General features: G+C 36.5%; 1 protein-coding gene across 1 annotated transcript in view; it reads left to right on the top strand.

Annotated features, from left to right (window-relative positions):
* The window catches only part of CSMD1 (CUB and Sushi multiple domains 1), a 1,675,903-nt gene that overhangs the window by 1,336,245 nt on the left and 314,493 nt on the right, over positions 1-25,165 (top strand). Inside the window, exons 26-28 of the mRNA XM_075861938.1 lie at positions 3,453-3,655; positions 15,029-15,220; positions 20,176-20,314. Of these exons, the coding sequence (XP_075718053.1) occupies positions 3,453-3,655; positions 15,029-15,220; positions 20,176-20,314 (534 nt within the window). The remainder of the gene's footprint in view (positions 1-3,452; positions 3,656-15,028; positions 15,221-20,175; positions 20,315-25,165) is intronic.

The raw sequence follows: 25,165 nt of genomic DNA, 5'->3' as shown, positions 1-25,165 counted from the left end.
GGGCAGCGACTGTTACATTAAATGGGTGTACCTTAAAAAGTAGACATCTTTAATAGGCCTATCAAATTCATTACATGATGTTTTTTCCATTATATGGTGCTTGGACATAATTTAAAAGACTTATATTGATAGAGGTGATCGGTCCATATAAAGTAACAGAACACTCCCTCCATTGCGTAATAAAAAAGAATACCAAGGTAATTGCAAAAACAGAACTTTATTGGCCAGGGAGCTTGAGCTGCTATATGTATTATAGAAAAAAGCAGAGTAGAAAAATATTTCCTTTTTCCTGGTCATCCTTCACATCAGAAACAAAGGAGATACATATAGCAAGATCAAAATTAGTGTGGACCACCAGAATTCAAGGACAGAATCGCAGGAATAATGAGCTACTAAGGATCTATAAAGGAAGGATCTCAAAAGTTAGTCCTATTTACACAGCTCTGGATATCATCCTGGAACTTATTCAACCATAACCTCAGGGATTTACCAACGGGTGATGAAGTAATAGACACTCTGGCCTGAATTGATCTAGCTGAATAGGCTCAATAGGTCTTGTGATCTATAGGATTGTGCAGACAAATCCTTCGATGGCACCAAAGTCTCTCTGGATAATTTGGCAATCACCAGGGACCCTTTAACCATATGGCAAAAGGTGCACCTGCATTCGGCCTTCTGGCCGCCGGAACCTCTGTCAGCGGCACCATTTTCAATTGTATCTGCGTCCTCAGGATGTAGGTACAGTTGAAAACTGTGGCGGAGCAGGGAGGCATCGAATGCAGCACTCGGAATACAATGGCGTTCCCTGCTTCACTATTGACATTGTAATGCATGCCGTGAGTGCCTTGGCACAGACAGGCATGATGCAGTAATGTCATTGCGCCTCTCTGCGCTAAGTCACACTCCGCACAAACTGGAGGAGACCTGGAGACAAATCTTCTTCATCATTAGCGGGAATGGGGCTAGGTGAGTATTTACTTTATTATTTTTAGGAGGCACTATTGGGCCATTATACTTTGTGGAAAGGAATGATGAGGGCATTATACTGTGTGTGCGGGGACACTATGAGTGGAATTAACACTGTGTGGAGGCACTATTGAGACATTATACTGTGTGCGGGGCACTATGGGGGCATGATATTTTGTGAGAGGGCACTATGGTGGCATTATACTATGTGGGGGCACTATGGGGGCACTATACTATGTAGGGAGGTACTATATTTGTGGGTACACACTATGGGGGATGTTATTGTGTGGGGGCACTATAGGGGCATAATACTGTATGGGGGGCACTATGGGGACATTATACGGTGTGGGGAGGCACTATGAGGCATTGTACTGTGTAGGGAGGCACTGTGGTGCATGATACTGTATGAGGGGGCACTGTGGTTGTATTATACTATGTGGGGGCCCTATGGGGACATCATACTGTGTGCGGTGACACTATTGGGTGCATTATACTGTGTGGAGGAACTATGGAGGCATTATACTGTGTGTGGGCAGTATGGGGGTCATTATACAGTGTGTGTAGGGCGCACTATTTGGGCAATATATTGTATGTCGGGAACTATGGGGGTATAATACTTTGTGGAGCACTATGGGGGCATTATGTTACCACTTACCGGGAAAGGGGGACTTCTAGAATGGTCTTGGCAATCACCACATTTACCTTTAGTGTGCATCAGCCATTTATCCAGCTACTTTGTCTCGAAAGGATGCATCAGCTTATATCTCTTTTTAAGACGGGCTTTTTCTGGAGTCTTCTGCATTAGATATATAACTTTTCTTGCTGTTTCCTCTACTTTAAAGACCCTGGGCCTCTTATAATCCCTCAGTCCGCCCTGATTAACTTATTCATTCAATACTCTGGAAACATAGCTTGTTTGAAGTCATTATCCTCTTCAGATACATAAGTATAAATCTCATCAATCACCCTAAAATCTTTAGCGGAAAACCTCAAACCTGGGTACCCCACCAAGCTAACCTCTGGGGATCTATTTTTCGCTGTCCTCTGAGAGGATACTGACTCCTAATTCTCGGATTGATTTATGCACACATTCTCCAACCAAAGATCTCTTTTATGAGAGAATTATGAGAGAATTATTAGTAACAGTTTGCTTTTTCATATAGGACAGGGTATGCATAGCATAACCTCTGTAACATCCAGCTGAGGTAAAAACAAATTTCTATAAATTAAGTTATTCTGCTTAGACGTTGCCTTACTCCCTTGAAATATCACACAATCCTCGGATTTACAATTGGACATCTGAATTGAAAAAAATAATTGAACAAAAAACAAAACATGCAATAAAAGATCAAACAGAACTTCCTCCTGTGCTGTAACCCACCTTGTGAGGTCAGAAGGACTTACACTGAAGTTTACTCCTTAGAGTAGCCACTGCAGGACCTCCGCCCCAGCTAGCTGCTATAGCTATAAGAATTTTGTACGAAACAGAAGAAGCTCCTTCCCCTCAGAAACATCTACTGTATGCTCTCTGACCTGGCAAAAAAAATGTAATCCTAGATTCCCCTCCAAAGATGGCTACCAAATAGGAAAAGGCTCAACCCCCACACGGACCATAAAACTGGTGCACAAATAGGAATCTCTAAGTTTGTAAACAATTAGTCACCAAAATACTACTTTGTGAAAAATTCCACCCTTTACCAGAACTACCAAACTGGCGTGACAGGTCATCCTGGATCCTCTAGCTAGTAAGCCACCAGCACACTGCTTTAATAAAGCGTCCGCCCCTTTTTTTGTTGTGTCATAGAAATGAGCTACCATGGCACTCCCTTGCATATATGGCCGCTGCTGACTGTGCGATAGCCCATATGCTTTCTCTTTAAACATCTGCTCAAGCTGGTATGTCCATCTCTGATAACTGTATGAGCCGCATGCTGTACCCCTGCTGAAAGGGATAAAACTTCCTGAAAAACAAAACTTAAAGATAAATTATAAGAACTTGCACTATATAAGAAGAGGGATTATTACCTAGTGTTCCAAGGGTGTGCTTATTAAAAAATGTTTAATTAGAATTCTTGTCACCTGTCCAAACTAGTTGCGGGGGTTAACCCCTTTGTTTATGTTCTCTGCTATTGCGAAGGACAACCAGGATAGATAGATAGATAGATAGATAGATAGATAGATAGATAGATAGATAGATAGATAGATAGATAGATAGATAGATAGATAGATAGATAGATAGATAGATAGATAGTTTTGGTTCATTTTATGGAGCTTTTCCTAATGTACAATGATACAACTTTATTAAAATAGAATTATCTGGCCTACTTGAGTATTGTAAATAATGTGTAGTGAGTATGTGTGTAATGTATGTTTTCTTTCTTTCCCGTATGTTTCATTTTAACAGTATATTTTCAATAAGTGCAATGCATTTTTTATTATTTACATTTAAACATTAAATCCACTGTTTGGTGTTTTTCCTTTTGCAGCCTTCACTTTATAGTTTTTGACACTGAAGTCTCACATGATATCCTTAAGGTATGGGATGGACCTGTAGACAGCGATGTTCTTCTGAAAGAGTGGAGTGGTTCTTCTCTCCCCGAGGACATTCACAGCACATTCAACTCCTTGACATTACAATTTGATAGTGATTTTTTCATCAGCAAGTCTGGTTTTTCTATACAATTTTCAAGTGGGTATAACAAGCCGTCTTACAAATCTAACATGATTTGGTGTCTACATTGCATGGAAATGTTCCTGTATATATACATACCCCTCAGTGTTTTCATCTACATGAAGCACAAAAATGCATAGAGATTTTCTTTTTAAATGAGCTCAAATTCTAAACAACATTCCTATCTTGACATAATTTAATATGCGATGCTGTGAATAAATATTCATAGCAACTGTCAAAAACAACTTTTTTTTTTTTTGGAATCGGAGTTTCATTTGCACACTTGTTTCCCTTCAATTCCTGCTTTCAATTATGTCATCTGTGTGGTAGTTCCATTCATGGGCTATTAAGGGATCATTGTCATTCCAATTCCGCACAGCATGTAGAAAATGAAGACACCAACTGACTTGTGCAATTATATTAATTGTAATCAAGCTACATATTTTTCATTACCGCTTAATTACTATTTAATCAGGCATAAAATCACAGACTGAGCTCAGTTTAAAGAGTGACCCTTAGTTTGTAGAAATCACATGTAGTAAATGTGCTATATCGCCGACCTGTCAACAGACAAATGCATTACTAATAAAATGTTAGTTTATTTTTACGGTAACATTGTCATAGGGCTACATAAAGGTGTGTAGGGGCAAGAGGCATTACAAGAGGAATATGAAATATTTGTCAGCGCTCACAAATCAGCTCAGTGGCTGTTACGTACAGCAAAGGCTTACATCACATGAATATTCTGCATGTCCTACATTTATTTTCATCTCAGCTTTCACATCTAACTCAAATCTTATGTCATTTTGTAAATGAGTTTTTAGGACTTAAATGTATCCTTAGGATAGGCCATCAATATTTGATCTGTGGGGGGTTGACCTCCGGTTCTGAAGGGGCTCCTTTATTGTTCCGACAGACACAGTGGCTCATGTGTATGGGACTGAGCTGCAGTACCAGGCACAGTTGCATCTACGGATAAGCCGGATAAGGATGTTATTATAGTTCCAGTTTCTTATTGTGCAGAACTCAATTGCATTAGAATGTGTAAATGGTGTTTAAATGTATAAGCCAACTAACCACTGAACTAGTGCTAGACAGTAAGGTGGCTGTTAATGGGACACTAACATCAGAAAGTAATTTTTGGCAAAACATTATGGCATGTCTACTTTACTAAAGAAGAAAAGCAACTTTAACACTGACAAAAGCTTTTAGACAGACCCCTAAGTTATAATAATAAAGGTGCCTATGACTGACATGCTTATTGGTATGATCCAACGAACATTATCATAATGCCTAATGCAATATCTGCTGCAATTACTCTCAGTAAGATGATCAATATCTAAGGGCCCTTTTTGCATGTATCGATAATCGGGCAAAAGAGCGTTCCCGAACATTGGTCTTTGTAAACAGGGCACCGATCAGCAGATGAACGAGCAAACGTAATTTCATTGGCTAATCATGTCGATTATGCAGCAATAAATATTATAATTGTCGGCAGCACATCTCCCTGTGTAACCAAGAAGATGTGCTGCCGACATGATGAAAATGCATGGGGACGAGCAATCCTATCAACGATTGCGCGTCCCCGTACATAGCTCCTTGTGAAAGGAGCAAATGAACGCCGAGCTGTCTTGATCAGCCCTCGTTTTTACTGCTAATATTGGTCGATTTAAAAGGAGCCTAAGATACTTGTATCCATAGTATGCCATTATATTCCAATGATAGTTGAAGAACTGCATACATTGCATGGTTTTACAAACTTAAACAATGGAATGATTCATAAATTCCTCTGTAAAGGAGAGGGCATGAGGTAAACAAATGTTCTCCACATTGGAACCAGGGTGTATGTCATTCATATGTGCCAGTGCCTATGGAGATAGCATTTGTTCTGATCACCTGCCAGAAGACATGCATCAGATCTAGGGTGTTTAAGACACTAATGGGGAAGTCACCTCTACGTAGGGTTAACACTTTCGGGCAGGTTAAGGTAGGGCAAATCAGGGAGACTACTCAACCATAGACCAAACTTTCCTCTCAATGGCTGGGATATTTCAGAGCTGCTTTATTATGGCATGGATACATGGTGACGAAAGAGTATATTTATTACTTCTCTTAGATTATTTAATTTAATAATGTGCTATTAAATTATGAATAATCTGTAGTGTCAAAATCATCAGATTAACGCTTACTGGACCTCTATAGGCATTCATTTGTGGTTAGATTCACAATGTAGAAATATCCTGCTGCACACTTCAAAATCGATAAGACTTACGAGTCAATAAAGGAATTCACAGTCATATGTCTAAAAATTCCTATTCATACATAACGTCATTCAGGGGCGTAGCTAAAGGCTCATGGGCAAAAGTCCTTCTTGGGCCCCCCGACTTCTCTTCATGGCAGACAACCCGCAGCTTTCAGTTCCTTTGCTGGGTCTCCTAAATGACCCAACGATGCAGCACTAGCAGCCAGGGGCATTGCTAAGGTCTTAAAATCTTTAGTTTACTGATGCTTTTAAGGGTTGCAGGATCACCAGAGTTGTGGCCTTTAAAAGTAGGTGAATAATCACTAGTAACCAGGTAAGGCCCTGTTCACATCTGAGATCGGCATTCTATTATTCTGCTCCATCAGAGGAGCAGAAAAACGAAAATGCCGGAAGAGCAGGAGACAACCGGCGCCCAATGGATCCCATTGACTTTAATGGGTTCCGTCGGGGTGTCTGTGGTTTTACATGAAACAATAGCGCAGCATGCCATTGTTTCCGATTTTTTGGGTATAATCTGTGACAGAGGCCCTTAATGGAGCCTCCAACACAGATGTGAATTAGGCCTGGGAGCCTATGGGTGATGGATGCAACTGTATGGCATCCGTCACAGGTATACCTTAAACGTGTACATCGGGGAGCTCCCGACATCACTGTCCATATATGGACAGTGACGTTGAGAATAGTCCTGGAGTGCCCGGGCAGAGCGCTTGTGCCTAGTGGCAAATATGGGCCTGGATACAGGGCCCAGCGGACAGTATCACACCATGTGTGATCCACATGGTAGGCTTAGATAGAGGGCCAATGTGTGATAGCGTCTGCTGCGCTCTGCATCTAAGCCTACTACAAGGTATGCTTAGATACAGGGCCCAAGCAGACAATAATCTTATACTTACCCTCCTCTGTGGCTTCGGGCACAGCGCAGGTCCTGACACCATTCAGCATCACAACATTGTGCACGGCTTACAAAGCGTTGTGACATCATGACGCTGATAGACGCCTGGATCAGCGCTGTGCTTAGGAGCAAGGAGGGTAAGTATACTGATACTATAGTAACAGGGGCCTGTGTAGTTAATGACATGGGCCCCAGTTACTATAGTAACTGTGAATAGATGTGGTGTGGGGCGTCGTGGGCCCCTCTGACTTAGGGCAATTGCGACCACTGCGATCCCTATAGCTATGGCACTGACGTCAACAGAAAATGGAGTTGACAGCATGTAGATGAAAACCGCTTAAGTGTTTATTGTCGCTTCCTACACGTATTGCTACATTGCGACCCACACAGGGATCTTTGTTAAGCATTTCTCATATCTTTTCAGCATTAAGCTTCCCATGTCAGTGAATGTGGGATTAATTCACGAGAACCCTTGGAATTTGTAATGAATTTATACCATGAATAACATTTGCTAAATATATATTTCTTTATTTTATATTGTCGTTAAATACACTGAGCTTTATTTATCAAAATTGTCTAACAGTAAAACTGGCCTTGCGGCAATAAGCCACCAATCAGATTTCAGCTTTCATTTCTTAAACGGCTCTGGAAAAATGAAATCTGCACTGCTAGGCTCTGTTCACACAGAACAGATTTGATACAGATTTTGCATTCATTTTTTAAGTCAAAACCAGAATTGGATACAGGAGAGAGGACACTTTTAGGCCTTCCCTTATAAATTTCTTTTGTTAACCCCTTGACGCACCAGAATGTCCCCGTACATCCTGGTGCAGGGGTTGAAGTATGGAGCTGCTGTTGTCAGCTGTGTATTACAGCTGACACCTCGCACTAACGGCTATGAACAGAGATAAATCTGATCCTGACCGGTTAACCACTTAGATGCCACGGTCAAGAGTGATACAAAACGTTAGATGGCATCCAAGATGTTAGAAAGATGAGGGCAGCTTCCTCTGACAGCCCATCGGCCACCCCGTGAGGCGATCGCGGAGTGCTGATGGTTGTCATGGCAGCCCAGGAGCCCAATGAAAGCCCCCATATCTGCCTTTTTTCTGCTCCGGTTAAGCCCTGCCTCAGTGTATTGAACCAGCTATCTGTTGATCGTTGGTACAAATCCCATAGGGGAACTAATTTTGGGGACAAAAAAATAGTTGCCAATTTTTCCTCTAAAGTAATGTAAAAAAAAATTGGTAGCGCCACATCCGCAAAAGTCCAAACTATTACATTATTGAACTCACACGATGGATGCCGTATCAAACTAATAAATTCAAGCACCAAAATTGCTGTTTTTTGGTCATCTTAGCGCTGAACAAAAATGTAATAAAAAGTGATGAAAAATTTGTATGTACAGATGTAGCAATCTTTATATTGACTTTTAACATTAAATACAGAGTCAAGCAACTTTAACTTTACTTTTTCAATGGCTTTTCAATGGTTTTTGCTGTGTGATATCACGCTGCAGCACGTTATCAGAGTCAAGATAAAGATGGCTGCATCCATACCAGAAAATGGTACCAATAAAAACTACAGCTCGTACCGCAATAAAACAAGCTCTCATACTGCTCAATCGACAAAAAAACAAACTAAAAGTTATGGCTTTTAGAATATGGCGACACCCAAAAATTACTTTTTTTTAACAAATAGTTTTTTCTTTGTAAAAGTAGTAAAACAAAATAAAGACTACATAAATTTTGTATCACCGTAATCGTATTAACCAGGAGAATAAAGTTAGGTTGAAGTTTTTAGCACACAGCGAACTACGTAAAAACAGTTACTAAACGGTCAGTAAATACTGCATGGATGGGCCGCGGAGTGTCACCCGCATTTGTAGACCGTGCTCACAGTAATAAGTATAGGAGCACGATCCGTAAATGCGAAAAATAAGACATGCCCTATTTTTGTGGCTCATTTCTACGGCCCAGACCCACACTTCTAAATATACGTGAAGATGTCCGTGGTGGATAGAAATGAATGTGTCAGTATTTTATTTGCAATTACGAATCCGTAATTGCGAATAAAAACTATGGACTTGTGCATTGGGCCTTCTAGGTTGCCATGGGCAACAAGACTAGTTTTTCTGTTATACATAATCCGTCTTGTATATGCTCATATATTTCTGATGTATTAATCATATATTATACTTTTAATCACATTTAAGTATTACAAGAAAATTAGCACTTTTAAGATTCCAAACACAGAATATATTGTATTTACACTTATTTATTTTTCTAGTAAGTATATTAGGAATAGTTCATATTTGTTTTAGACAAACCAGTTGGTTTTTTTTCAATAAAATATAAGGGACTTCACAAGAAAGAAAAAAGAGCATCTGAACCAAGCTTGAAAGATGAAGCACTCAAATTGAACATTTCATTGATTTTACTTTAGTTCTATCAAGATACATTGACAGCGGAGGTCATACTATATATTGACTTTGGAATGAAGCTCTGTAACTTGTAACATCAATTACTAATTTGTGTTGGACATAATTGAGAATAGTGAAGGGATAAGTCACTGGCACCAATGATGAGAATAAGGTCACCTTATTGTGTTGCGTCTAATCAAAAGGAATTTGTGCGCACCTAAAGCTCTGATAATATCCCTGCAGAGAAATGTTTCCACTTGAATTGGTGTTACATGCTCAGACAATTTATATATTCAACACACCGTAACTAAAATCATTTTAGCATGCAAATAGTTCTTTAATCCTTGAGATACAAATTAATTTCAATATTAATGCTTATTATATATTTAATGCACAATTTAAAAGTCATAGCAGAAAAGCAAAACATTTGGTTTTGTCAGTGCCAAAATGATGGAAAAATAAACATTGAAATACATTACCGTAAAACTGTAAATAATGATATAAAACGAAGTGCATGTTCAGCGGAAAAGCAGAGGAATTTCACTGTGGATTTTAGCCTTTGGAATGCAAAGGCTGAAATCTGCGGCAAGTCCGCTGTGATAACTGCAATGTCTGAATTACCTGTCAAATATGTCAATTTTGCAGTGGGAAAATTCCATCACGTCAGAACATGCCCTAATAGCGGTTAACCCCTTAAGGATGCAACCTAGTTTTTGCTTTTTTTTTTTTTTTTCATCTCCGCATTCCAAAAGCCATAACTTTTTTTTCCACCAACAGAGCCATATGAGGGCTTGTTTGTTGTGAGATAAGGTGTATTTTGATTATTGGCACCATTTTTTAGGGTACATATAATGCATTGAACAACTTTAAGTCTGAAATCACGCATGCAATTTTGCTGCAGTATGATGAGGTGCAGTTTTTGATTACGTTTTTTGCGCTAAAGTCAGAGTGAATCTTAAAGAAATGGGAAGTATAAAGGAAGGACTTAAAGCGAACCCTCAATGCATATTTTGACCTCTGCTTCTTCAAGAACTGTATGTAGAAATCCCTTTTTTAAATATGCTACCACGCCAAAAAACGGAGAACACATAAAGAAAAAGACTAACTAAATGCACATTGCTTGTCCCAGTACTGTTGCATCAAACATGATGCAACATTACGCTAATAGGTCCCACTGTAATGTATCAGGGAGAAGGCTATAGAACATGGCGAGACTCTGAACCTTGTATTGCAATATATTTTGCCTGTCGGTGTTATACTAACAGGCAGCCTATTAGGTCCCTATAGACTCTTGTACATTGCAGACCTGGAGGCCATTGAAAGGAAACTAAATGCCATGGTAACCCATCTTCATCCTGTGATCACGTCGCTGGTCGTCATTAGACTTCCACAGCCCCCTCACTCACAGCTATGGTCACTGCTGAATTTGGCATTGAAAAGGTTAAATGGTAGAGATCAGATTTATCTCTGATCCCAGGAATTAGAGTGGTATATGCTGTATAAGGGTTCGCTCACATGTGGCGTACTTGCATTCCATTTCCGTAAAAATACACTGCATAAAACTACAATGTCTGCCTATAGGAAAAATATTCTGCAATAAAGATAGATTTCTCTAGTTCTTGCACTGCAGAATATTTTTCCCATTAGCATAAAATATAGTTTTCCACAGTGTATTTTTACACAAGTAATGGCATGAGCTTAACGCCTGTGCCCACAGCATCACTATGCTGTATAAAAAGGAAGGAGGTTCGTGGAAATGACCTACTCATCGTGACGTACCATAACAGTGCACAGTGGGAAGGGGTTAAAGGAGTTGTATAAAATTTGAAAACATAGCTGCTTTTTTCCTGAATGGACACCTCAGTATACTATTTCTCCAAAGCAAGTTCTATGCAGGAAGTTTATGTTGTGTTTCAGCAGATTTATCCTTTCACAATCTAACAATCCACATTACAATAATATAGTAGTTGATGAACGGCACAAAACACATTTGTTAAAGATCTGCTAGAAGAACACATTATACCAATTAGGTCTTAGCTTTTCAGATATAGAAAAGCTGAGGTTGTCATTCAAAATAATCCATTGTAAAATCATAAAATGTTATTTGTGAAATTCACGTAGGTCTGCAGGTTCACCTATTAAAATATCTGGCCTGTAAAATTTATTATAATCACAATAAATGTAGACCAGAAGAGTTAAAGGAGTGCTGCACGTGTAGAATAGTGAAGTTACACATACTTTTTATTTGACTATAGTATGTGCTAGGCTCTTGTCACAATTTTTTTTTTTTTTTTAATAACCAGAACTCTTTTTAACCATTCATACAGTATTTTAAAAATCAACACTAAAAAACCTGCAATGTCTGGGCTATTGAGTTGTTTACTGGCCTCTCACCATCCCAGGGGTGGACACAGACAACTGAAGGTCTGTGCAAAAACAGAATTTTGGGCCCCCCAAATAAAGTATGCTATTATCACTGTGGAAAATGGCCAGATAGTCTTAATTCCTCCATGCAGTGATGGGTAACATTTTAGTAGTCTAGGGTAGTGAAGAGGGTAATGATAATGTCCTTGGTGGTCTAGGTGGTCTTGGTGGTCTCTGTACTGAAGGATGCAGGACTAACTCTACTTGCTCTTCAACATATGGATGTAGGCTGTGTAGAAACACAAAAAGTATATCATCAGCCAATCACAGAGTAGCTAAGACATGCATAGTCTCTGTGATTGGCTTACTTGCATTATGCAGTGTCTATGTAATCTATGAGAGCGTGTCAGCAGGACGAGGAGGTGAGAGAAGCACGATCATTTTATTAAAACCCCCTGTCAGTGTGGGCCCCTCCTCATTTTGGGCCCTTGTGCATCTGAACAGGCTACACAGGCTATATGTCCTCCCCAGCTCCATACTGTAAATACCACCAGATTGATGCTGCACTGATTTATATAGCATGAATGCCCAATCCTGATTGGCTCTTGAAGGGGTTGTCTGATCAACAACAACAACAACAATAGCAACCCTTTTTTGATTGGAGGTGTCACAGCAATCACTTGATCTGGGGAAGCCATGGCCGGCCAGGAAATGTAGTATTACATGGCATCTATTCAGATAACACACAGCCATATAATACAAGGGCTTCTTGAGTCCAACAGAGCAGGGACACTGCATCACCACAAATGAATCTCAAATAGTCCTACATTTACCATGCCATTTGAACAATCTGATTTTGCAGCAAACCTTAAACTATGTTTTGCTCACACCTAGTCCCGGTTTTGTTACATTCCTGACAGTCTCAGCTCATGCTTCCAGATAACATTTCAGTAGCTGCCAATGCTTATATAATATTCCATCTTAAAACATTAACACGAAGTGGATTGTTAAAAAATACATATTTCTCTAATATTTTTTATTACTATAAAAATGTCTTAGCGATGAAAATCTGTTGTCAGCATATTTAAAGAATTCTGTTTCCCCCTCCTCCTCTCCCCATTCCTTAAAGTTCCACCATCTCACAAAGCAAAACCTGAGGCTTGACTGTGACTAAAATCGATCATCTCTGTATGTGTCTAGTGAGTGTCTCCGCTCTTTGTCACATATAGAGTATCCTCTCCTGGTTTACTTTAATAATACTAGATTATTTTATGCTGCCATAGACTGAATAGCTTCACAACGTGAAGAAAATAGAAATGGTCAGAATCTGATGGTCAGCTGCAAAGGTTAATTCAGGCATTCCCCTGCAGAGTGAGAGGAATAAAAGGGGAAGGAATGCTTCACAGTCTTTGGCTGCCAAGCAGAGCTAAGGGAGGGGTGAGGAGAAACCTTACATACAGACACAGACTAATAGGCTTTCAATGTGTCAGACCAACACTTTGATCCCATGAGCGCTAACGTGACGGAAAGGAAGTAGGTAGAGATGTGCAACTACCATCATGTTTTTGTTTTAGTTTACTGACTAGTTTTTTGGGGTTTTTTTGCCCTTTTTTCTCGAAGATCTTAAAGGACCCTGGATTTTATCTAATCTCCCAAACTTTTCTGTTAGTTTTTATGAGTAAAACCACTTATTTGCTCTCTGTTTAAACCCCATATTTTAACATTGGGACTTTTTCTGTTCTCCTTTATACAAGTCCTGATATAAACATAATGACAATGTTTTTGTCTGAGTATCGCCTTCCTCCCTTAATATTTCTCCAGCTCTCTTGAGGAACACCAGCGAGCATTTGTCAACTCTTTCTACTGTCATGTCCCTATTTTTTGTACCCTCCTACTCCTTATTATATTTCCTCAAGCCAATCCACTCATGTTAGCTGATCTCCTGTCTCATCTTTGGAACAGACTAGCTAGTAACTTTTTGTACTTTAGGTTACTTGCCATATCAGTAATTTCAACCTTGCGAATATCTGTCCTTACTACCTTCTATCTTTATTGCACAATACTGTAATATTAATTAATCTCCTCTTCATTGTTGTAACAGTTTTTTAACTAGTTTTCTAGTAAGTAAATACGGCCCTTTTTTTTAAACATTGTAAATTCCGCAGCCAGGTTCTCTCTAATGGCAATACTAATAATTTTAAGAGCACAGCTGCCTATTCCCCAAACAGTAGTACATGTCAAAGCTCTTATTTTTCAGGCAAAAGGCATGTTTCTTTTTAGCAGTTTGAAATTGGGAATTCTGGAAATTTTAAGGCCATTGAACCATTGCAGTGAAGTATAATGTAATAAAATATGAAAATTCTGATATAAAAAGGAAAAAAATATACATTAGGAACCTACATATTTTCATAGGGACCCATGTATTTACTTGCATTTACTTGAGTCATCACTGAATTTTCCTAGCTCAACTGATTTACATTTGTGGAGTCAAGTACATTATGCCTATGTGATATTGGGCACATTTAAAAAATGTACATTTTAATTAAAAAATATTCTAAAAAAATATACTAAAAATGGTGTCACTCAAAATTGAGTCTAGGTGTGTCATAATTCAATTTTTTTTTTTATCTTGACATGGTACAATAAGCACCAGTCTCATTGTCTCCAAATAAATATGTGCATACGTGATTATTTCCGAAAAATGTGTTACTTTGGTGATGAATTTGTTACAGTAACTGATTGTTCTTGTTCTGTAGAAAACAAATATATGATGACTAATTTGAATTCTGCTTTACTACATTTATGTAGTTACATGAACAAATGTGTCAACATGTCCCAAAGAGAATTGGAATTTTTATTGGCTACTAATGAGCAAATTCTTTTTATTTTTTGTTCAGGGTTTTTTTACACATTATTTTTGTATTTCTTACCTTGGGGTGGTTTGACAGGGGCAGATATTGGCAGTGTTCACAGGCAGTGTTCACCCCCTATAACAAGCGCCGATCGACAATACAGTTTACTCCCTTCAAATTGAGCAAAGATTGTTTAGCATGGGGATGAACGATCTTTACTATGATCATTCGTCCCCATCAGCACATATTCCTGTGTAAACAGGGAGATGTGCTGCCGACTGTTGACCATTATTTTTTGGCCGCATAAATGATGCAATCAGCCAAAGAATGAGTGTTTTCTCATTCTACGGTGGATCTTTGTCCTATCCACACAGATCAATGATCGTAAACGAACGCTTGTACAAATGCTCGTTAACCCAATCATTGGCCCATGTAAAAGGGCCTATAGCACTAAAAAAAGTTTCTGTTAATTACTTTCAAACTTACTGAAGTTTATAAATTATCATTATGAATGATGAATATGCAGGTTGATCATGTTACCAAATGTGAAATGCCATGTAATGTATTACTGTAACAGGACATATATTGTTTCTCACAGCTTCAGTTGCATCAACGTGTAATGATCCTGGAATTCCTCAAAATGGTACCAGATATGGAGACACCAGAGAACCTGGAGATACAGTAAATTTTCAATGTGATGCGGGATATCAGCTACAAGGACAAACTAAAATTACATGTGTGCAGCTAAATAACAGATTCTTTTGGCAACCAGACCCACCAACTTGTATAGGTATTTAGACTCCAATGGTTTTTATATACTTGTATGATACTGTAAAGACATGCCTACATATAATTACATACTTAACAGTACATAACAGTAACCGCCAACTTGTATAGGTATATAAACTCTGATGCTTACTATATATTTGTATCATACTGTACAGACATGCCTACATATAATGACATACTTAACAGTACATAACAGTAACCGCCAACTTGTATAGGTATATAAACTCTAATGCTTACTATATATTTGTATCATACTGTACAGACATGCCTACATATAATTACATACTTAAAAGTACATAACAGTAACCACCAACTTGTATAGGTATATAAACTCTGATGCTTACTATATATTTGTATCATACTGTACAGACATGCCTATATATAATTACATACTTAAAAGTACATAACAGTAACCACCAACTTGTATAGGTATATAAACTCTGATGCTTACTATATACTTGTATCATACTGTAAAGAGATGTCTACATAGAATTACATACTTAACAGTACATAACAGTAACCGCCAACTTGTATAGGTATATAAACTCTGATGCTTACTATATATTTGTATCATACTGTACAGACATGCCTACATATAATGACATACTTAACAGTACATAACAGTAACCGCCAACTTGTATAGGTATATAAACTCTAATGCTTACTATATATTTGTATCATACTGTACAGACATGCCTACATATAATTACATACTTAACAGTACATAACAGTAACCGCCAACTTGTATAGGTATTTAAACTCTGATGCTTACTATATATTTGTATCATACTGTACAGACATGCCTACATATAATGACATACTTAACAGTACATAACAGTAACCGCCAACTTGTATAGGTATATAAACTCTAATGCTTACTATATATTTGTATCATACTGTACAGACATGCCTACATATAATTACATACTTAAAAGTACATAACAGTAACCACCAACTTGTATAGGTATATAAACTCTAATGCTTACTATATATTTGTATCATACTGTACAGACATGCCTACATATAATTACATACTTAAAAGTACATAACAGTAACCACCAACTTGTATAGGTATATAAACTCTGATGCTTACTATATATTTGTATCATACTGTACAGACATGCCTATATATAATTACATACTTAAAAGTACATAACAGTAACCACCAACTTGTATAGGTATATAAACTCTGATGCTTACTATATACTTGTATCATACTGTAAAGAGATGTCTACATAGAATTACATACTTAACAGTACATAACAGTAACCGCCAACTTGTATAGGTATATAAACTCTGATGCTTACTATATATTTGTATCATACTGTACAGACATGCCTACATATAATGACATACTTAACAGTACATAACAGTAACCGCCAACTTGTATAGGTATATAAACTCTAATGCTTACTATATATTTGTATCATACTGTACAGACATGCCTACATATAATTACATACTTAACAGTACATAACAGTAACCGCCAACTTGTATAGGTATATAAACTCTGATGCTTACTATATATTTGTATCATACTGTACAGACATGCCTACATATAATGACATACTTAACAGTACATAACAGTAACCGCCAACTTGTATAGGTATATAAACTCTAATGCTTACTATATATTTGTATCATACTGTACAGACATGCCTACATATAATTACATACTTAAAAGTACATAACAGTAACCACCAACTTGTATAGGTATATAAACTCTGATGCTTACTATATATTTGTATCATACTGTACAGACATGCCTACATATAATTACATACTTAACAGTACATAACAGTAACCGCCAACTTGTATAGGTATATAAACTCTAATGCTTACTATATATTTGTATCATACTGTACAGACATGCCTACATATAATTACATACTTAAAAGTACATAACAGTAACCACCAACTTGTATAGGTATATAAACTCTAATGCTTACTATATATTTGTATCATACTGTACAGACATGCCTACATATAATTACATACTTAACAGTACATAACAGTAACCGCCAACTTGTATAGGTATATAAACTCTGATGCTTACTATATACTTGTATCATACTGTACAGACATGCCTACATATAATTACATACTTAAAAGTACATAACAGTAACCACCAACTTGTATAGGTATATAAACTCTAATGCTTACTATATATTTGTATCATACTGTACAGACATGCCTACATATAATTACATACTTAACAGTACATAACAGTAACCACCAACTTGTATAGGTATATAAACTCTAATGCTTACTATATATTTGTATCATACTGTACAGACATGCCTACATATAATTACATACTTAACAGTACATAACAGTAACCGCCAACTTGTATAGGTATATAAACTCTGATGCTTACTATATATTTGTATCATACTGTACAGACATCCCTACATATAATTACATACTTAAAAGTACATAACAGTAACCACCAACTTGTATAGGTATATAAACTCTAATGCTTACTATATATTTGTATCATACTGTACAGACATGCCTACATATAATTACATACTTAACAGTACATAACAGTAACCGCCAACTTGTATAGGTATATAAACTCTAATGCTTACTATATATTTTTTATCATACTGTACAGACATGCCTACATATAATTACATACTTAACAGTACATAACAGTAACCGCCAACTTGTATAGGTATATAAACTCTGATGCTTACTATATATTTGTATCATACTGTACAGACATGCCTACATATAATTACATACTTAACAGTACATAACAGTAACCGCCAACTTGTATAGGTATATAAACTCTGATGCTTACTATATACTTGTATCATACTGTAAAGAGATGTCTACATAGAATTACATACTTAAAAGTACATAACAGTAACCACCAACTTGTATAGGTATATAAACTCTGATGCTTACTATATATTTGTATCATACTGTACAGACATGCCTACATATAATTACATACTTAACAGTACATAACAGTAACCGCCAACTTGTATAGGTATATAAACTCTGATGCTTACTATATATTTGTATCATACTGTACAGACATGCCTACATATAATTACATACTTAACAGTACATAACAGTAACCGCCAACTTGTATAGGTATATAAACTCTGATGCTTACTATATATTTGTATCATACTGTACAGACATGCCTACATATAATTACATACTTAACAGTACATAACAGTAACCGCCAACTTGTATAGGTATATAAACTCTAATGCTTACTATATATTTGTATCATACTGTACAGACATGCCTACATATAATTACATACTTAACAGTACATAACAGTAACCACCAACTTGTATAGGTATATAAACTCTGATGCTTACTATATATTTGTATCATACTGTACAGACATGCCTACATATAATTACATACTTAACAGTACATAACAGTAACCACCAACTTGTATAGGTATATAAACTCTGATGCTTACTATATACTTGTATCATACTGTAAAGAGATGTCTACATAGAATTACATACTTAAAAGTACATAACAGTAACCGCCAACTTGTATAGGTATATAAACTCTAATGCTTACTATATATTTGTATCATACTGTACAGACATGCCTACATATAATTACATACTTAACAGTACATAACAGTAACCGCCAACTTGTATAGGTATATAAACTCTGATGCTTACTATATACTTGTATCATACTGTAAAGAGATGTCTACATAGAATTACATACTTAAAAGTACATAACAGTAACCACCAACTTGTATAGGTATATAAACTCTGATGCTTACTATATATTTGTATCATACTGTACAGACATGCCTACATATAATTACATACTTAACAGTACATAACAGTAACCGCCAACTTGTATAGGTATATAAACTCTAATGCTTACTATATATTTGTATCATACTGTACAGACATGCCTACATATAATTACATACTTAACAGTACATAACAGTAACCGCCAACTTGTATAGGTATATAAACTCTGATGCTTACTATATATTTGTATCATACTGTACAGACATGCCTACATATAATTACATACTTAACAGTACATAACAGTAACCGCCAACTTGTATAGGTATATAAACTCTGATGCTTACTATATATTTGTATCATACTGTACAGACATGCCTACATATAATTACATACTTAACAGTACATAACAGTAACCGCCAACTTGTATAGGTATATAAACTCTAATGCTTACTATATATTTGTATCATACTGTACAGACATGCCTACATATAATTACATACTTAACAGTACATAACAGTAACCACCAACTTGTATAGGTATATAAACTCTGATGCTTACTATATATTTGTATCATACTGTACAGACATGCCTACATATAATTACATACTTAACAGTACATAACAGTAACCACCAACTTGTATAGGTATATAAACTCTGATGCTTACTATATACTTGTATCATACTGTAAAGAGATGTCTACATAGAATTACATACTTAAAAGTACATAACAGTAACCACCAATATAATTGCATTCTTAACAACATTTTAATCACGAATCTAGGGATATTTTAATCCATTATTATCCTGTTCAAACCAGGAATGCCCCTTTTTTTAATGCATATTAGTGCAAAACTCACCCATTTTGGAGTCCAGTTTATGAGACTGTCCCCAAAAAAGGGGAGGGATTAGTTTAAGCAATAATGAATGCATATATGTATGAATGATTCATTTAATGAACATAAATAATATTGGGAAGTTTTTTTTTTTTTAAATGAGTTTGTGCGTCAGATCAGAACTAATCAGATATGAAAGAGCTTTAAATATCTTTAAATACCTTTCAAGTTAAAGACAAGGCTAAATGGTTTGTATATAATATAATAGGTTTAGGCAGTGCTTAATTCTGCCTTAAACAAACAGTGTAATTGTTATATACCATTCTATATATATTAACATCTGATTGATTGTGTTTCCTCTTGTCTTGCTATGACAGCTGCATGTGGTGGAAACCTGACAGGCTCAGCGGGTGTTATTTTATCACCAAACTACCCTCAACCTTATCCTGCAGGAAAAGAGTGTGACTGGAGAATAAAAGTAAATCCAGACTTTGTCATTGCCTTGATATTCAAAAGGTATATGTTATATAGAAATACAAAGCTATGTAACAGGTTTTAAAATGTCAGTTCTAAAAATTTTGATCATTTGTCGCTTCAATAGGATCTTAATTACATTGTGTAACTAACCCCGGAGCATATATCCAGTGCCTACTCTTTCTATGCTGGCTCATGGCAGAATAACAAACATTTTATAACTTTCTAGCATTAAGCCAGTGCTAAATATAAACGCATGGCAAGTGAATGAAACGTGAATACAAAAGTGCAGGTTGTTCATTTTTAATATAACGTAGTACATTCACAGACAAATAATATGATCTATGATAAATGTATTTAAATAGGATTTTTTTTATTTAAAAAAAAAAAAAAGATCCAATAGGTTTTTTTCCTCGAAACTACCAACTTACAGTAGGTTAACAAAGTATCCCCATTTTTGTAGTATTTGGAAATACTTGTATTGATGCTGGTATGTCAAAGTTAATGATTAGTAAGGATTAGGCAGGGTGTTATTATTCTATATGCAGTAGCCTTTACACTTTAAGTGATAGCTTATTCTTATGAGCCATACATAGATCTCATCAATCATCATGGCAGTGCTCAGTTCTGTATCTCCAACGTCCACTTCAGGAATGAAAGCAGAATGCTCTGTAAAGCGGATACCAATGCACAATGTACTCATGAAGCGTAGTGGGTGACCTTCCCATATCTAAGTGAGTATGTTGTGGAAAGACTACTCAGTCACAGCACTCAATCATTTACAATCTATACTCATGAACTAAATCCATCATTAAATCAAAGAAGAAGCAATGCATTATATTAAAGAAGAAGAATTCAGCAGAATTGTGTTCAGACTTCAAGATGACTCCAAAACCAGTGGATCAATCAGATCTAACAGCTTAGAGCCGCCAAATGTAAATGTTCTAATGTAAAGGTCACATCTCAGCATGAATTTCAGACAATCCTACAAGAAGCATGGATAACACTGGAGAGAACAGAGCTGGCCACCAGGAATCTCGCAATGAGTAAGGTAAAGCCTCCTATGTATCTTTTGTACCTAAATGTTAGTTTAATGGGGTTTTCCCACCAGGAACATTTATGATATATCCACAGGATATAATCCAAAAAATAAAATATTTGAAGCAGCACAAATCCCGATATCAGGAGCGGTGTCACGCTGTAAAATCAGACAAACCCAGTCGGACGTAATGTAATCCTCAGGCTTGAGAAAGACCCTTGGTGCTAGTGCTGTCTCCCGGCTACTTCCTGACTTTATGGTCAGGAGTTACGCAAACAGTGTAACTCGCTGAGCTACACTGTTTCCGTAAGTCCCATCGAACTGAATGGTAATTACGGAAACAGCGTAGCTTGCATGCTAAGCTGCTTCGGTAACTGCCATTCACTAGTATAGGAGTTACGAAAACGGCGTAGCTCAGCGAGCTACGCTCTTTCCGTAACTCCCGACCATGTCCTGACCATAAAGTCAGGAACGGGCCAGGAGGCTGCGTTAGCACCAAAAGCTAGAACGGGGTTTAGGGGGCTCCGTTCTAGAGATAGATACGGGTCCTAGAGGTGGGACCCACATCTATCGGACATTTAGGACATATCCTGTGTATATGACATAAATGTCCTTCATGGAAAAACCCCTTTAAGTCTGACTGCTTGATTAATTTGTAGTTTTTATTATCATGGTTATGTATTTTAATAATTTAATCATTCACCAATACAATTGATGAGTTAATGCATAATGTTATAAGAAAGTGGTAGACTAATATATTAATATGTTATCCCAATTCCAATAACATAGGAAATCTTTGAAAGTCTTCAATTATTTTGGCTGTTTATTATTGTATGAAGTTCTTTCAGAGATATACACTTATAATATGTTATATTTGCATGTGTAACTTTGTTATTAATTAGGGTGATTGTCTGGTTTAGAAAACCCATTTTCCTTTACCCTATTGGAATACTGAATTAATAGAAGACTATCAAGACCTATTTGTAAAACAGCCACAAACAAGAAGCAGTTCTCAATCAGGAAGACCTGGCATATCCATGCATTACAAGGACAGTTGATTGATTGATTTAAATAAGCACTGTGTAATTCAGCATTTCCCCTGTAGTGGTGCTGCACACTTACAGCTGATCATTGTGGCTCCCAGCAGCAAGACACTCCATTATCTTATTTTTGGTGGACCCTACTAATAAAAAGGGATTTCCAAAGGAGACAACCGCTTTAAAATGAAATAATAAATTAGCAATTGTTGTTATGTAATTGAATTGAAAGTGATGTATACAAACTTAATTTATCCATATTTCTTTTTTAGGTGCTGCCTGGATTTGTCTACCTGCCATTATTACTAACTTCCTTATAAGTTTGCAGATGTCTTTTGACTAGGAGTATAGTTAGTATGACCGGACGGCAGAGCCTTATATGTATTCTTTCAATGCTCATCATCATACAAGTCATTTAATTAAGCTATCACTTACAGGTTAAAGCACTTGTAAAAGAGTAATCATGCACCCAGGCACTAGTAGTGTCTACTCTGAGGTCTGGACAACATAGAGATCAGGAGAGAACTCTAGTTAGTAGTTATCAATTCTGTGTTGTGTTAAACATGTGAGAAGAAGTGAGCAGTAGAAACAGCTGTTAAGTAAATTCCACATAATTATGTTCCTAGCTCCTTTTGAAAGACAGATAATGTACCAACTCACAAAACAATCATCATACATTTATATAACTCCAGGCAAAGCTTTCAGAAACCTTTCTGAAAACTTCTATGAAGTGAGAAGTTGTGCGAGGGAAGCATTTTATTATTTATAGGCGCTTCAAACTTTTTCCTGCATGTTTCAGAGCTAATCCAAAAGTGCATCCTTTAAATATTAAAGAATATGTTTGTTTTTGTTTTTTTAAAATCTGTTTTTTAATCATGATATTGTAAAATGTTGTGTTTATTTATATAGTGAGGGTTGAACTGACAATTCAGGCATTAGGGTAGTGCCCAAGGAACCATGGTCAGAATGGGCACAAAAAAAATCTAGTTACAACACTCTTTAAGTCCAGAAACAAATGAAAATCTACCTTCAACATTTCTAAATAAGTACAGTGATTTTGTGATATTTCACTATAAAACCATGATACATCATGAATTTAATAAAATAAAACTTCATATGTATGTTCAAGGGCAGATTAAAGTGAATGTCCTCCTTTTAACACATGTAATTTTCAGGTCCAACATTCTATGCTGATTAATTTTTTAATATACCTTTATACATTTATAGCAGCTCTATGGTAATAGAGTTCCAAACCCCCTGCATAGCCATGAAGTTAAATGAAGGCAATAAGATAAAAGAAAATTGGGACTTTGAAATTACTGTTTTTGACATTTTAAGATTTAATAATTTCACAATTGAAACAAAATGTATAAATTAAAGTCATTGGATCTTTATGTTTCTCTTGATAGTCTAAAAATTTATATAAATGTTTATTGACTTTGACAAACCAAACCTTCACACGTCCAAAAATAGACATATATGCCATACCAGGTGTCAATTGTACCATTATTTTTTAAAAAAAAGACTGAACTCATTCCTTGCTAATAGTTTCTGTAGCATCATTTGTAAATCCCCTGCGTAGAGATTCAGTTAAATTATAACGTTTTGTCTAACTTCAGCAACCACTAGAGGGAGCTTAGGAGTTTACTACATACTGTTTTATTATTGAGGTCAATGTATAAATAGTATGCAGTAAGCTCCTATGCTCCCTCTAGTGGGGACTTCAGTCAGCCAGAATTGTATAATTCAACTCTATGCCTTTCACTTTAAGTTGAGGTTTGAGTAGAAATCAATAAGATAAAGGGAAATTGGGACTTTGAAATGACTGTTTAATAAATGTCAAGATAAATATCACATTGACATTAAAGGCGTTTTTATGACTCTCTTGAGATTCTGCCGAACAAATATGTAAATATTTATTACCTTTGACATACCAAGCTGGACAAAAGTGTTAGATTGTGCCAAGGCAAAATATAGCATCTGTTTATCTGCTACAGAATGTGAAGAACATTAATCTACAATGCAAAACAACAAAAATGTTTTCTTACATATGGTGTAGTAATCTGTGTGTATGATTTTTTGTTTGTGCAATTATTTATTCTTTATCGGAGATACTTGTTGAGCAAACACTGAAAGGGGCTTTTACACTGCCCGAAACTGGCAGTGTAAAAGCACTGCCCGCCGTGCCTGTCACATTGAAAAAGGGCGAATGGCTTAATGAAAGTGGACAGGGCCTTTATGGTTCAATAGATTTACTATAATATACGCCTGAAACCTGCATAAATTGTAGCGGAAATCAACTGCAGATCGGAGTTGCCTTAGAATTTGCTTTCAGGCGCAATGAAAGCTCAATATGCAACTCATTTGTTAAGAGGGGTACGCCTCTTAATAAATTACTAGCGTCTTAAATATCAAATGCCAGTCTTAGTACTTTTGGCACCATAGTGCAGAATTTTGTATATTTCTGCTACGCATTTAAGAAATTTTTGTCTGACAAAAATCTCTGAAATTTAGTTTATTATTATTATTAATAATAATAATAATAATAATAATAATAATAGCAATGGCAGCATGAATTGCTAAAAGGTAACAAAAAAGAATAGGAGAAGAACTAGGAATTAAAGAATAATTGTTTCTTACAGAATGGTAAGGTGTGAATAATGGAGCAATCTAAGGGTACGGGCACACGGAGCGGCCCTGACACGGTTGTAACGCGGCCAACAACCGCACCGGCACCATGTAGGAGCGGCTGAAAAATACCTCGTTAAGAGGTATTCCGGTTACATGCGCATGCGCACTGCCGCTCCATTCATTCTC

The sequence above is a fragment of the Rhinoderma darwinii genome, chromosome 4 (genome assembly GCF_050947455.1).
Source record: "Rhinoderma darwinii isolate aRhiDar2 chromosome 4, aRhiDar2.hap1, whole genome shotgun sequence".
Classification (NCBI taxonomy): domain Eukaryota; kingdom Metazoa; phylum Chordata; class Amphibia; order Anura; family Rhinodermatidae; genus Rhinoderma; species Rhinoderma darwinii.
This window is presented reverse-complemented; position numbering and strand designations above follow the sequence as displayed.